General features: G+C 43.6%; 1 protein-coding gene across 9 annotated transcripts in view; it reads right to left on the bottom strand.

The window, feature by feature from the left end:
• DENND1A (DENN domain containing 1A) overlaps positions 1-13,808 on the bottom strand; it is a 536,096-nt gene that overhangs the window by 204,247 nt on the left and 318,041 nt on the right. For all 9 annotated transcript variants that reach the window (XM_053562936.1, XM_053562903.1, XM_053562912.1 and 6 more), the window contains one exon: positions 7,908-7,953. In XM_053562936.1, coding sequence (XP_053418911.1) covers positions 7,908-7,953 — 46 coding nt within the window. The remainder of the gene's footprint in view (positions 1-7,907; positions 7,954-13,808) is intronic.

The following is a 13,808-nucleotide window of genomic DNA, read 5'->3' as shown; positions in this document are numbered from 1 at the left end:
CAATTAATATTTTCCTTACAAAATCAAGCCATCTCCAGGGCTTCATAGATCTAACCTTTACCTCTTACTTTTAAACTACTAACTATGAAGATGAATGTTTAGGCTGGTATTTAAAAAACAAAAAATCTCTTCTTATCCACTGTACCATTTAATTCTCACAACTCTTTAAAATGGACACTATCAGCTTAATTTATTATAGATATGAGAATGGAGTATTGGATGGGTCAAGTAACTGCGCAAAAGTAGACTCAGCGCTGGTCTCTGGAGAAGCATGGGGCTGCCAGCTGCAAGCCCTCCTTTCCCCCACCCAGATCCCCAGTATACAAGACAAAGCAGGAAAAGCTCAGTTAGGGACAGGTGGAGACCTCTGCCTAGGATTGGGGTGGGGCCAGGTATAATCCACACAGCCTGCTGAAAGGGTACACAGGGCTGACAAATCCCTCACAGCTGGGTGCAGAGTACAGTTGTCCCTCCGTATCCATGTGTGACTGGCTGCAGGACACTCCATGGATACTAAAATCTGAAGATGCTACACATAAAATGGTGTGGTATTTGCATATAATCTACACACACCCTCTTACACTTTAAATCATCTCCACGTTACTTATAATACCTACTATACTGTAAATGCTATGTAAATAGCTGTTCTACTATATTGGTTTTATATTTGTATATTTTTTATCATTGTATTCTTATTTTTCCCCCCGAATATTATTGACCTGTGGCTGGTTGAACCCACGGATGTGGGATGTTATACATACAGAGGGCTGAATGCCCTTTACCTCTCAGAGCCTCAGCTTCCCCATCTGTAAGTGTGGCTACCTTCAACGTCACAGTCTGAGGCAGGCACAAGAGCGACAACAGGTAAAGTCCCCAATAGTGTGTGGCACTAACGTACTAAGAAGATGTCAAAGTCTCCACCCAACCCTCTTCTTTTTTTTTTTTTCTTGAGACAGAGCCTCAAGCTGTCGCCCTAGGTAGAGTGCCGTGGCATCACAGCTCATAGCAACCTCCAACTCCTAGGCTCAAGCGATTCTCCTGCCTCCGCCTCCCAAGTAAGTGGGACTACAGGAACCCGCCACAACGCCTGGCTATTTTTTGGTTGCAGCCGTTATTGTTGTTTGGCGGCCCCAGTCTGGATTCAAACCCACCAGCTCAGGTGTATGTGGCTGGTGCCTTAGCTGCTCGAGCCACAGGCTCTGAGCCCCAGCCCTCTTTTCTTGCCCAAGTTCTCCCCATTAACCTGTGACCAAAACTACCAGGTCAGAATTTTCATACAAATTACCACCTTCTTATAAAGCAAGAATATGATCACTTAGCACTAACACATCTTATATAGAATTTCTCTGTTCTTATAAGAACACATAATACAAGTCAACTTTATACCTGACTCTGATTGTGGCTGAGTTCCGCATCCATTGCAGCATCAGCAAATGGGAACTACATCTTACGTCTGTCTAAGCGTGGAGTCTTGTGAAGCAGCAAAATAGTACAATGGTAAACAAGAAACACTCTCTTCACTCACTATGAAACTGTTCAAAAATAAATATCAAAAAATCCCCAAGGGAACAAAGGATTAAAGACTTTCTATACCCAGGGGAAAAATGAAAAGAAAAAACTAGTTAAAATAGGTTCTTTGAAATGCAAAGGAAAAAAAACCCATTACTTTCCCTGTCTGTAAATAAGTGACTCCCATTATTTTGTGTAAAAGCCCCATAGTTCAATTGGGAGCTCCACTGCAGACACAGACAAAAGTGGCCTCTGCATTCCAGAGATTAAAATGAGCTTTGATTTGGTACCTGGATGCTGTCCCTCGTATGGTGGCTCGGTGCTGTTACGAGCACTTAGTATTTTTGTAAGACTAGGCTTCTAGGGACGCATGGCTAAGCCTTCCTAGATGATGATGGTGAGAAAGAGAAAGGCTGGTCAGCCCGGCCAGCCTCCCCGTGCCCCACCCCCACATCCCCACACCACTGTGCACCCATCGCGTGGCTCAGGCAATTGCTTGGGAGACGTCGCTGGGAGCCGCCAACTTGGTTCCTGGGTCTCACTCCCTCCGTTCCTACTGCCTGGAACTACCACTCAGTATACAGCCTAAATTTATACCCTTAAACTGGAGTGTAGAAAGAGTATCTAATCCATAAAACGCACTTGAAAACAGAGAGGAAAAGACAAAATCTAGTAAAAGTGGTGCTTAAAACCTTGAAGAAAGTCATCACTCCAAACACCTCTGCCATCGGTTGGTAGTGAAGGAACCACTCAGAAGCTCAGGTTTGGGATGCTAACGCATCTGAATTTTATACACGTGGTCCTCGTGTGCAATTTCCTTAAGAATTACCTTGATCTTTATAAATATCAATTTACTTTATTAACATGGTTAAGTAGTTGCCAAGCATTTTATATGGAAGGACTGTGTTTCTAATGGCCCAGAAGGAGAAGGCCTGACCACATCCCTCCTCTATTTACACCCCTCAATGGCTCTCCCTTGCCCTATAAAGTTCAAACTCTTTACCACGGCTTCCAAGGCCCTGGATGGGCTTGCCCTTGCTTGCCCAGCTCAGCTCTATGCTCCTATCAGAGAAGGAACTACTCACAATTCCTGGAAAGCCCCCGAGTCTACACCTCGTGTCTTTGTAGATGCTGTTTCCTGTTCCCCTGGTTTACCCTAAGTCTTACTCATCTGCTAGGTTCCAATTTAAGTCTTCTTTTCCCCTGAGAAGTATAGGCTCAGAGTCAGTGTCTCTCCTGCCAGGGCCTATGGCAACCCAAATTCACTGCCATTACTTCCTAACTGTATGCTTCTGCTCTAGACAAAATTCTGAAGGCAGAGATTACGTCACATTCCCCATTTTATACCGCAATGCCTGGTACACAGAAGGCAATTCAGTCATGGCTGTGGAAAGGAAGGTCTACTGTGTCCCCACATGCCAGACAGTGGGATGTGCCGTCTGTAAACAGGACGCAGCTCTCAGAGAGGAAGAAAGTAAGACACAGAAAGACAAAGCGTCGGGCCTGAAGTTAACAGGGCATGGACGTGGTCAGGCAGAGGTCTCCAAGGACACTTGTCAAATTCTACAGAAGTGTCCTTCTCAACCCCGGTGTGGTACCTGTGCCCTGCAAACCAGGAGGAAACGAGGCAGGTATAAAAGGATTTTGTTGAAACTCCCTGTCCCTAGGGAAAGAGGAAAATGATCCTGGGAACCTAAGAGTTCCTGAAACACAATTTCAAAGCCATCAGCTTTAAATGTAAATGGTTTTAAGGCCAATAAAGAAATGAAAACAGCAACGATAGTTGACCTTTGTTGAGCTCTTTACGTGCCAGGCACTGTGCTAGGCATCTGATTCACATTATCTCACCGGGTCCTCTCAATGAGCCTGTAAGGGAGACACGGCCACTACCCTCAGTTTACAGGTGACAAAACAAAGGCAGAGGTCAATTTCCTTGTCCCAGCTCACATAAGCAGGAAGTAGGGGGTCTACAATCTGGAGCCCACATTCTAACTCCCGTCCCTCACTGCTGCTGGGTATCAGCGGAGCTTCGCGTACAAGCTGACCCGAGCCTCTCTCTGGAACTGCATCCTTGCTATCGCCCTTCCTTCCTCCTTCCTGACCACCCTGCCACCAGGAATCCCGCATATCACTCTGAGGGCCATACACAAAGCATCATCTATGAGGCTTGGGGAAGAAAGTCTTCATTTATCAAATAGGAGAGACACCCTCTACCAGACACGACCTGGCATCTGCTACCAGAGATGGCACAGAAAAGGGGCTGCATAAATGTTTCTTGAAGTAAATTGAGATCACTTGAATGAAAGGACACAGTCACTGTGTAATTTGGCCGTGTTTTGGGATTTCCTAGCTGCCAGCTAACATGATCGTTCTCTCCAAGAAGAAACTAGGTCTATGCCAATACCCTCCTTGGCTATTCTGCTAACTTGCCACTAGCCTCAAATTGCTTAAATGGGAGAAAGACTATAAAAAGGAAGGGAGAGAAGAATGACGATCAGGTATAAACCTGTCACTTTAGAAAGAAAGTGGACTCTTTAAGGTGACTAGGTTACCACTTAACAAATAGCAGCAGCATCCTGTGGGAGCCCAAAGCCTGGAATTGGGTCTCTCCGCAAAAGAACCCTTTTTCAAATGAGAACACTAGGTTATAATTTCTATTTCTTTTTGTGTAACAAATTTGAGTGCCATAAAAATGGTTAAAAAGTCTTCCTATGGTAGCTTTTTCTAAACTTTTATGAACATCTGCCACATTCATTTGAAGTTTAAAAAATTCTGGCACATATGCAAAGGCATAATAAGGTGCCTATAGCTTTCAAGAAAAAATAACAAGACAGTCAAAAATAAGCCTTTTGCTGAATTGCCAGTAAGAAAACTAGTGTAGCGAGAGGAGATGGGCCTTCCCGAGCTCCTTCCTTAAGGAGCTTTCCTTTGGCCCCAGGTCTGAGCTCCTCCCCAAGCATTAAAGGCCAAGGTTCCTGGAGGAAATCTCAGGAGAAGCATCTCTCACCCGTAGGGCACCATACAACCAGATTTGCCAGGACAGACAGCACAACGAGGGCACTCTGAGTTTGAGCTGAAGGTCAAGGGAGGAGATCAGGGAACACAATTTCAAAACTGGGTCGTTCATGACTGTCCAGCACATATAGGAAGCACTTCTTTGTTCAGTAAGCATCTTCTGGCTTCAAGAGTGGGGCGACTCCCTTTTTTGTTTTTATTTTTGTGCTGACCACACAGGAGTTCAGTGCAGCAAACTGCTCTTCAACCTCAATAGGCCTAAGATCGATCTTGGCCAGTGATTCCTCAACCTTCTCACTTAAAGCCCTTTAATGGTCTAGCAAAACAGATGTGTGCCCATTCACGTAAGTGCAAAACTCTGTCTCAAGTTTTAGCCTCAAACTCTATGCATATTTTGCAGTGCACATTTTACTGCAAAAGGCCTTCAATTACTTACAATCAGATAAAAAGTAAAAAATTTACTTCCCGGCTGAGTGCGGTGGCTCACCCCTGTAAATCTCAGCACACTGGGAGGCTGAGGCGGGTAGATATCTGAGCGCAGGAGTTCGAGACCAGCCTGAGCCAGAGCGAGACCCCCATCTCTTAAAAAAAAAAAAAAATCTGGGCATAGTGGCAGGCGCCTATAGTTCGTTGGGAGGTTAAGGGAAGAGAATCGCTTGAGCCTAAGAGTTAGAGGTTGCTGTGAGCTGTGACGCCAGAGCACTCTACTGAGGGTGATAAAGTGAGACTGTCTCAAAAAAATTTTTTTTTAAATTTCCCCAACCTTTAAGTAAAATTATGGCACTGAATTGTCTGAAAAGTGATGCCTAGTAGAGGGCTTCTAAATGTGCTCCAAGTGACAGCTTTCCAAGCACTGACTCAACCTTTCTTTTCAGAGAACATTTGCTCAGACAGTGCCACCTGCTTGGCATCTTGCTCGGTGCGGAGGACACCGCAGTGAATAATGCACAGTCCTAGTTCCCTAAGTACTCTCCCTCCAGGAGATGATGGAGAGAGGAACAAGGAAGCAATCAGCTCTTATTCAGAGCAAGAGGAATCACAGGTGAAAGAAGACAACGCAACAGAGGACTTCCTGGAAGAGGAGGAGACGGGCTGGGCTTGTCCATGCCCATGTGCTCAGGCATTAGCCAGAGTGCTGGCTAACAGGAGACAGTGGTCAGGCGGAAGGCTTGATGGCAGCGGACCATGCAGGACTCAGGGGCCCTGTCAAGGGAGACTGGAAGGCTCCTATCCAAGCCTTATAGCCCAGGGTTATAGAGTGACCAGGTGGAGGGTGATCTGCACCACGTCAGGATGATGAGCTGAATTTTATACTCATCTTCTCACCTCCAGGACCTAGTTAAATGCTTAGAACAGAAGAGCCCCTCATTTTGCTTATCAAATGAATGAGTGAGGCTTTGCAAGAAATGCAGAAAAGTGTCAATGAAGGCCGTGAGGAAAGAAGAGGGCGGAAGACATGTCAGAGACCTGGTGAGAAAGATGAGGAAGAGGAGCTATCAGCCACCCTCAGGGCATCCCATGTGGTGCTGCTGCAGGCAGTGGTGCCATTCCTGGGCACAGGGAACCCTGGAGGGAAGGGGAGTGGCCTGGAGTGCGTTTGTGGGTGGATAATAAATTGTTTGGGGGAGACTGAAATATCTACAGTACATCCAAGTGCAATTCACTTGGCATTTGCAACCTTGAACCTGAAGTTCAGAGAAGCCGGCTACATTAGAATCACAGCTGAGAGTCATTGACTTGGCAGGGGAAGCAAAAAGCCTCAAACAGGATGACTAGAGGGCATGTGAAGAAGAGAAGGCCGGATTAGAAACTTGGAGAATGCGGAAGGTGCTGGGACACAAAGGGGTGTGAAAGAGCCTGTGCGGGCACAGGCCGGTGGGCAGGAGGGCAGACAGGCAGGAGGGAACTGTGGATTCTGATAGACCAAAGGTAGATAAGCGTTTCAAACCCTACCACAATTAGCACTCAAGGCCCATTAGAAAGCATTCACTTTGAATTTCAATTTTTCATACAGGAGCTTTGAATAGATCCCCCAAACTTGACAAACAAAGGTAAAACACAGAAGAAATCTCTTCAATCTGATCTAAATACATCATCCCAGATAGTCCATAAACTGTGTACTGTATGTGCTTAGGGCTGGGTGATGACAAGGAGGAACTGTTAACAGAATGTAGGAGCCACATGGCCGGCCTGTCAAATTAGAAATTTGAGCAGATTTCTGTGGTCTATTTTGATCAAGATTCTCAATGTCAAACAAACAGGTTTTTCGATAACCAACTTCTTTCATTTTCGTAAGCACAATAGCACAGTGTGCAACAGTTAGTGAAGAAGCAGGTGGTCCTCGTCGACGTGAAATGAAGGGAACAGAAGAGGAGAAGTAGCACTTCCTTTAAGACATGCAAAGCACCATCACAGACGGACATGGCTGTACATTTTCCCTCTGAGAGCTTATCTCTTGTGCAAAACAGGCAAGCCCCTCCCTCCCAGGCCTCATTTTGCTCTAGTACAAATTTAAGCTCTCTCCCGAGAAGGAAAAGGCTCAGGGTTCATGTCTACAAAGTAATGGCACTTACAAAGCACAGAAAAGTCCTTTAAAGAACTGCTATCTAATTGGTACAGCCACACAGAAAGCAATCTGGCATCAGATGCATAGCTTTGACCAAGCATTTCTACTTCAGGGGCTCTCTGCTAAGGAAATGAGGCAAAATGCAGATAGAGCCTTATGCATAAAGATGTTCACTGAAATGCTATTTATAAGCAAAAAATGATAAACAACCCAAGTGTCCAACAATAGGAAAATGGTTAAGTTGTGGTATATCCAAATAGTGGGAATGAGAGAGGTAGCAAATTAAAAATTATCACCGAGAGTAGATAAAAACATGCTATAATGTTAGATATAAAATTATATGAAACATATCAGTTATGCATTTACACAATAGATACAGTCACCGAATGAAGACTAGGAGAATGGTAAAATGCTAACAATGGTTTCATCGGGAATAATGGTATCGTGGATAATTTTAATTTCCTTCTTCATACTTCTATACACTTTTTAGAACACATCTCCTATGATGAAAAATGCAAGATTGTTACAGTGATTTAGAATAAACATCATTTTGAAAAGTGGATCATTTCCCTCGCCTCATTTAACTCCCTGAAGAACCCCTTCCTCCTGCCTCCTTGACTCTCACTCCCTTACCCCATGAAAACTGACAATCTCCATGCAAAGTGGGAAGAGCCCGGTACCCGGCGACTGTGCACACGGCGATGCCTCAGCACACTCCCACGTGCAGCACGGGGAATCCTGAGACTGTCTTTCCACCGTCACATAGCAAAACAAAACCCCGAGTAGAGCAATCTGGGGAGGAAAGAAGCCAACTTACCTCCATTAAACTTAAATGGATTCCTATGAGGTAGGGCATGGGAGCGCTGTGAAGAGAAACAGAGACACACGGCTGCTTTAATGTCTGTTGCTTCTGACAGAATATTACAGACGGTTCACTATTTGGAGAAAAACTGTTTTAATAAACGTATGCACAGTTACATTTCCTTTCACAACAAAAACCCTAATATGACATTTTGTTCCCAAGCTTAGAAACTTCAAAAGAATTTCAAAATGTGGGTAGCATTGGAAACAGCATTGGGGGGAGGGGTGCTGGAGGAGAGGAAGGAAATCAACCTTGATCAAAAATCACCCCTGGTGTCAGACCCTAAGTAGCACCTCTGTCGCCTTATCTTGAAAATGGGGTGCGGGAATCAGACTGGCATGGGGTTACTAGAATGAGGGAAATATATGCCAAGCAATTAGCATAGTTCTTGATACAAACGGGAGCCATTATTGCTGTGATTACAAGAGAAAAAGCAGTTAGGATCAAATGGAGGGCAAGATGTGTTTTAAAAAAGAATGATTTTTTTATTTGGTGTTTCTTTCTGCGATCAAAAGATATGACTTAACTGTCCATTCTGATTGGGAAAGCACTTGGACAGGCGCCAGCAGGCATCTCCACCCCAGTTCCACACACGCCATGCAACAACTTGACGATTCATAAAGCCTCTGCCAACTGCTTTATTCACAGGGCAACGAGTTCTCTAAGTTAGTGAGAGCAAGGGAATGAAAACTCCAGAGGTTTTAAAATCTGGGTGTTTTGAATAAACAGGTCCTTTCCTTTGGGTTCAGAAGTCTCTCCCTCTCTCTCTCTGTGAAAACATTCTTATTCAAGCTACCTACCAATGATAAATGTGCTAGCTGTTCCATGAGGAACTTAACAGTCATCGTTTCTAATCCACACCCCCTTGCAGGGTGGGTACTACCCCCATTTTACAGAGGAGGAAAGAGACTTAGAGAGGGTAAATCATTTATCTATTGTCACTCAACAAAGTCAGTGGTAAACCTGGGATTTGACGCCTAAGGACCCATTTCTGCCTTCCTGCCACGCTTTGTAATGTGGACCCTAAAATCCTCACGCTCACCTCCCACGCAGTGCTTTTCTTGAGGAGAGGTTAGGGAGGCCACAGAGCAGAGAGGAAGGGGGTGACTGGCAATGTTTCCACCTGTCTGAAATGTACACAGGGTATTATGAAATGTACACAGGGTATTCATGACCCTAGAGGAAAGAGACCTGGCTAGGACTGGGGGGCCAGGTACTTCTTCCTAGGGCAGCTGGTGTAGTGGAAGTGTGTAGACAAGGATGGCTCTTTGGGGACAGGGTTGGGGCAATAGGGAGTAGTTAAGTAATGAGGCAGGAAAGGTTTGCTTCCAACTGAATACTAAGGAGTTTCATTTTTATCCTGAAAACAATGGATAGGCAAGAAAGGGTTTCAAACATCAGATGTACATCGTAAAACTGCTCAAACATTTAAAAATAAGAAAGGACACAATTCTCTCATTACTATCCAACAAATGAAATTCTTCAAGCAAAAATCCTTCCCCCAGAATATACAATGTTTTTTCCTTAATATAGATCTCAGCAGTAGTATATCTTGGGAAACTTTAAAACAGGCTTGAATATTAGCAGCACTGCTTGGGTACTATTCTTCTAGAAGACTTTTGTATGGAATAATAGCTAAAGACTAAAGAATGAACTGTACACAACTGCAGTGAAAGTGGAGTTGTCCTTTTCTTTCTTCTTCTTCTCTCTCTCTTTTTTTTTTCATAAAGGTATCTACTGTGCATATTCGGCTTCTCTTTGCTTCTAGGGGCAAGGAAATGCCCTCTGATATTTTTTTCCCTTAAACTGTAAACCATTAGTTTAGCTGCCAGCTACACAAATGCTCAAACTTCCCTGTGTGTCTGGCTCTGCTGTCCAAGCTTTTTCCAGTGTACACTGAAATGAATGTGTTTCTAATTAAGTAGCTTCAGGAACACGACAGCTTCAATGTCAAAAATACAAAGTCTGAACCCCGGCAGGAAGTCTTAAGACTGCAAACGTCTCATCTAGTGGGACCTCGCCTAATGCAATGAGAGGAAGCAGGGAGAGTGCAGAATTACAGAAAAATGGCCACTATTCATGCGTCCAGAAGTACAGCCCAACACAGGGAAGGGAGAAAAGCTCAAATCCATGATATTTAACTAAACCTTACCCATTTTTCCAGCTCCTACATTTAATCATGCAATTGGCCAGTGACTGTGAGTTTTAATTAGAATTTCAGAACTGAAAATCCAACAAGTGAGTTAACATATAGAAAAAGACATTCCCACAACTATAAAGACAAAGGTGATAATAAATACCTATGGCAAAAACCCTCTTTATAATATAACCACAGGCTCTTATGTACGTAGGTTTTAATGCCACGCCCTTTTGCCCTGAGATAAAAATCAGTGATACGCTGAAACAGAGGAAAAAGGAATCTCATAGAAGTAACTGCAGATGCAAGAAAGGATAAGATGGGATTCACTCTTCAGGAATCCTTAGGTGGGCATTTTTAAAGCCCAATAACATTCTAAAGAGTAATTACGGCCTATCATAAAGGTATAATTTCTTAGCCAAGTATTGTTAGGACTGCAATAGCTCTGTGTTTAGAAAATATTTTAAACACATTTATTCTGAAATCACAGCAGCTCCATGTTTTTTGTATGAATGCAAATTTGAACAAATACCTTTTACATTGTGATCATTTGCTTACAAAGCCTCAAATACTTCCCTGCATCTACTACATTTTTGCTCTGCAAATACATAATTACAAATTCCAAATGCAGAGAGAGGAAAGAAAAAGAAATCCAGAGTCTCCTTAACATTTCCATGCGGCGATTACGGAGCTGGGTCATTCTAGGTATGTTCTGGACATTTCCATTCTCAATATACTTGAATAATTATTGTAGCTACTAACTCATTTTCTTGGAAACCTATTGTCTTTTAATTATAAAAACACATTTGAGAGAAAAAAACCCACTGATCTATGCTTGCATTACCTTAGTAACGACTATAATCTTTGTATTATTTCTTTCTACAATTGGCCTACATGAACAATTTCATATCTTTGAATTATAAAGTACACACATTTTATTGTTTTCTCATTGGCTATGTTAACATTTCCCATACTGCCCTACACTCTTCATGATTATTATTTTAAAGACTGCATAATATTCCAAGCATAAGTATACTACAGTTTATTGAATGATATCCTTAAAGTTAGACATTAAGTTGCTTCCATCTTTTCACTATTATAAATAACATTATAGTAAAAATGAACAACTTCATATGCACAAATCCCCAGACATGAAACTACCAAATCAAAGGGCAGGACTGCTTTTTTGTATCTTCTGTTGTATGTTAACAAAGTACTTTAAAAAAGGGCGGCATTTGCCACAGTGGACATCTTTCAGGATTGCTGTGATATGATTTCTTAGCAAAGTATTATTAGGACAATCTGTGGGGGACAGAGGAACAGCACAGGGCAGGTATTCAGTAAGTGACTGTCAAATCCAAATACGTTCTCCTTGGGCCCCGGCATGGCTGGCATCACGGGCCCAGCCTATCACTCTAGAATGGCTTCTTATCCCAGTCCTGGTTCTGGAGAATACCTCCATGTAGGACACCTGCAGACCATTGGCGAGAAGGGCCAAGACTCCGTGATGAACGGGAGGCACCTGACATACATCACTGTGTCATCGTGGGGTTTCTGACTCCCAAGTACACTCCTGCCTCCCGTATTTACCAGTGAGTTCAGTAGACTTGTGCCTCCCTTTCTTCTGAAGGGCACCTTTCCTCTTTAATATACCCCTAAGAAAGGAAAGACTACCAAGGAAACAATGCTTCGGTGCTTTCTGATCACTTAGAATGACAAATGCAAAAAATCTCTTACCACTCTCTGGCACAGATTAAAAGAAAAATAAAGCAAAATTAATTGGGTAAGCTCTTCCTAAAGAAGTTCTTCCCATTCAGAGTTCAACACATTTGAAGAATTTTCTGATTTAGAATCATCAATGTCCATGTTTTTCCAAGCATATCTCAGAAAACAGAACAAAACAAAACTTCTACTAACCGTGATCTTCTCTTTCAGGTCTGAGAAAGAACTTGTTTTGCTGCTCTTCTAGAAAATTTGAATACAAACAACTGCTTCACTCAGGCAAATGTATACCTGCCTTCCTGCTTGGTTACCTCTCAGCATTCATAGGGACCTTACATTCAAGGCTGAACCACAGTGCTATTTTGAAGAAGTTTTAAACGACAGTTAAACCCAACCTGTACAGAACCAACAACACACATAATTAAATTAAAGCAGTGCTAATATTAACAGCTATGACCAAATTCACGTACAGGCAGGCCACGATAACTGTCACTACTGCCGTATGGCTGACAGCACCTGTAGGATGCCGGTGTACATCTTGGATTTACAGAACAGGCCACATCCCAACTAGGCCTTTGTTCCCTGGGAATTACTGCACTATCTGACTTTATCAGTTACATCCCGGAAGAGTAAAATAAGTTACTTTTACTTCCTTCTCTCGTGCAAAGAAAAGGGGTTCTGTTGCTACTGTCAAGGCAGTGATAATATAATGACTTTTGCCTGAAAAATATCTTTAGTTTGATTCCTCCTGAGGGGAAAGGAACTTTTTTTTTTTTTGGTAGAGACAGAGTCTCACTGTACCGCCCTCGGTAGAGTGCCGTGGCATCACATGGCTCACAGCAACCTCTAACTCTTGGGCTTACGCGATTCTCCTGCCTCAGCCTCCCGAGCAGCTGGGACTACAGGCGCCCGCCACAACGCCTGGCTATTTTTTTGTTGCAGTTTGGCCGGGGCTGGGTTTGAACCCGCCACCCTCGGTATATGGGGCCGGCGCCCTACTCACTGAGCCACAGGTGCCGCCGGGGGAAAGGAACTTTTATTCAGCTACTATTATCCAGTCACTTTCATGGCTTACATACATATCTGCAAGGTAACTGCAAGGTAGTGATGGGATCTATATGAATTTTCAGGTTAGGAAACAGTCTCAGAAAGTTATTGTAATTCACCAAGGTCACACAGCTATTTGGTGGTGAAGCCACACTTCACACTCAGGGCTAGGGGACCCAGAGCCCATGTATGGTCTTGCCACGATGTCGTACAGTACACAGGATTTTAGCCAAAAGGAACTGAGCTCTGGGGGCCCAGTCTTCTTCCTGCAGGCGTGCCACGCAGAGCTCTTCTCTCCCAGGGAAGTGCTGCAGCATCAGCCCCCTCCTGACAACCAGCAGGCAGGAGTATCCACACTGCAGACTTATTAATGGTCCCGGGGTCCCTGTTCATTATTACTGCACCTTCACAATTTGTTTAATTCCTTTCCCCCCTCTTAATTATGTTCCCCCGAGGTTAACAGCTACTAATTGGAATGAGTCAGGTGAAACGAAGGAATACTGGCTGCTCAAATACATTAAAATCCAGCAAAGGGGGAGGGGAGGAGAGAGAAGGGAGCGGCAGGAGGGCCCTCCACCCCCAGGTGAGCAGTACCTCTTTGACATCAGGAAGGAACATAGCTTAGGGCAGCCTAGGGATTTGGAAAGACCATTGTTTTTCTTTTTCTTCATATAAATGCATAGTTATTAGCATTACAATTTACACATCACAGTACCCACCTTACCTCTCAGAGGCCTGCCACCTTCTTAACCAAATACCCTGATCCAGCAAAGGAGATCCCACAAGTCTTTCCCCAGTTCACTATTTTGAAAGAAAAGGAAAACTCTGAAAGAGGTCTTATTCATTTGAGCTTTTTCTTTCTTTTTTTTGAAAAGAAACAAAAGTGTAAATATAGCTTGTCTTACAGTTCTAAATTCTGCTTGAAATAATGAGGCCTGGCTTTGTTAGAG

Source organism: Nycticebus coucang, chromosome 2 (genome assembly GCF_027406575.1).
Source record: "Nycticebus coucang isolate mNycCou1 chromosome 2, mNycCou1.pri, whole genome shotgun sequence".
Lineage (NCBI taxonomy): Eukaryota > Metazoa > Chordata > Mammalia > Primates > Lorisidae > Nycticebus > Nycticebus coucang.
The sequence above is the reverse complement of the archived record's forward strand: the minus strand, read 5'-3'. Positions and strand labels throughout refer to the sequence as shown.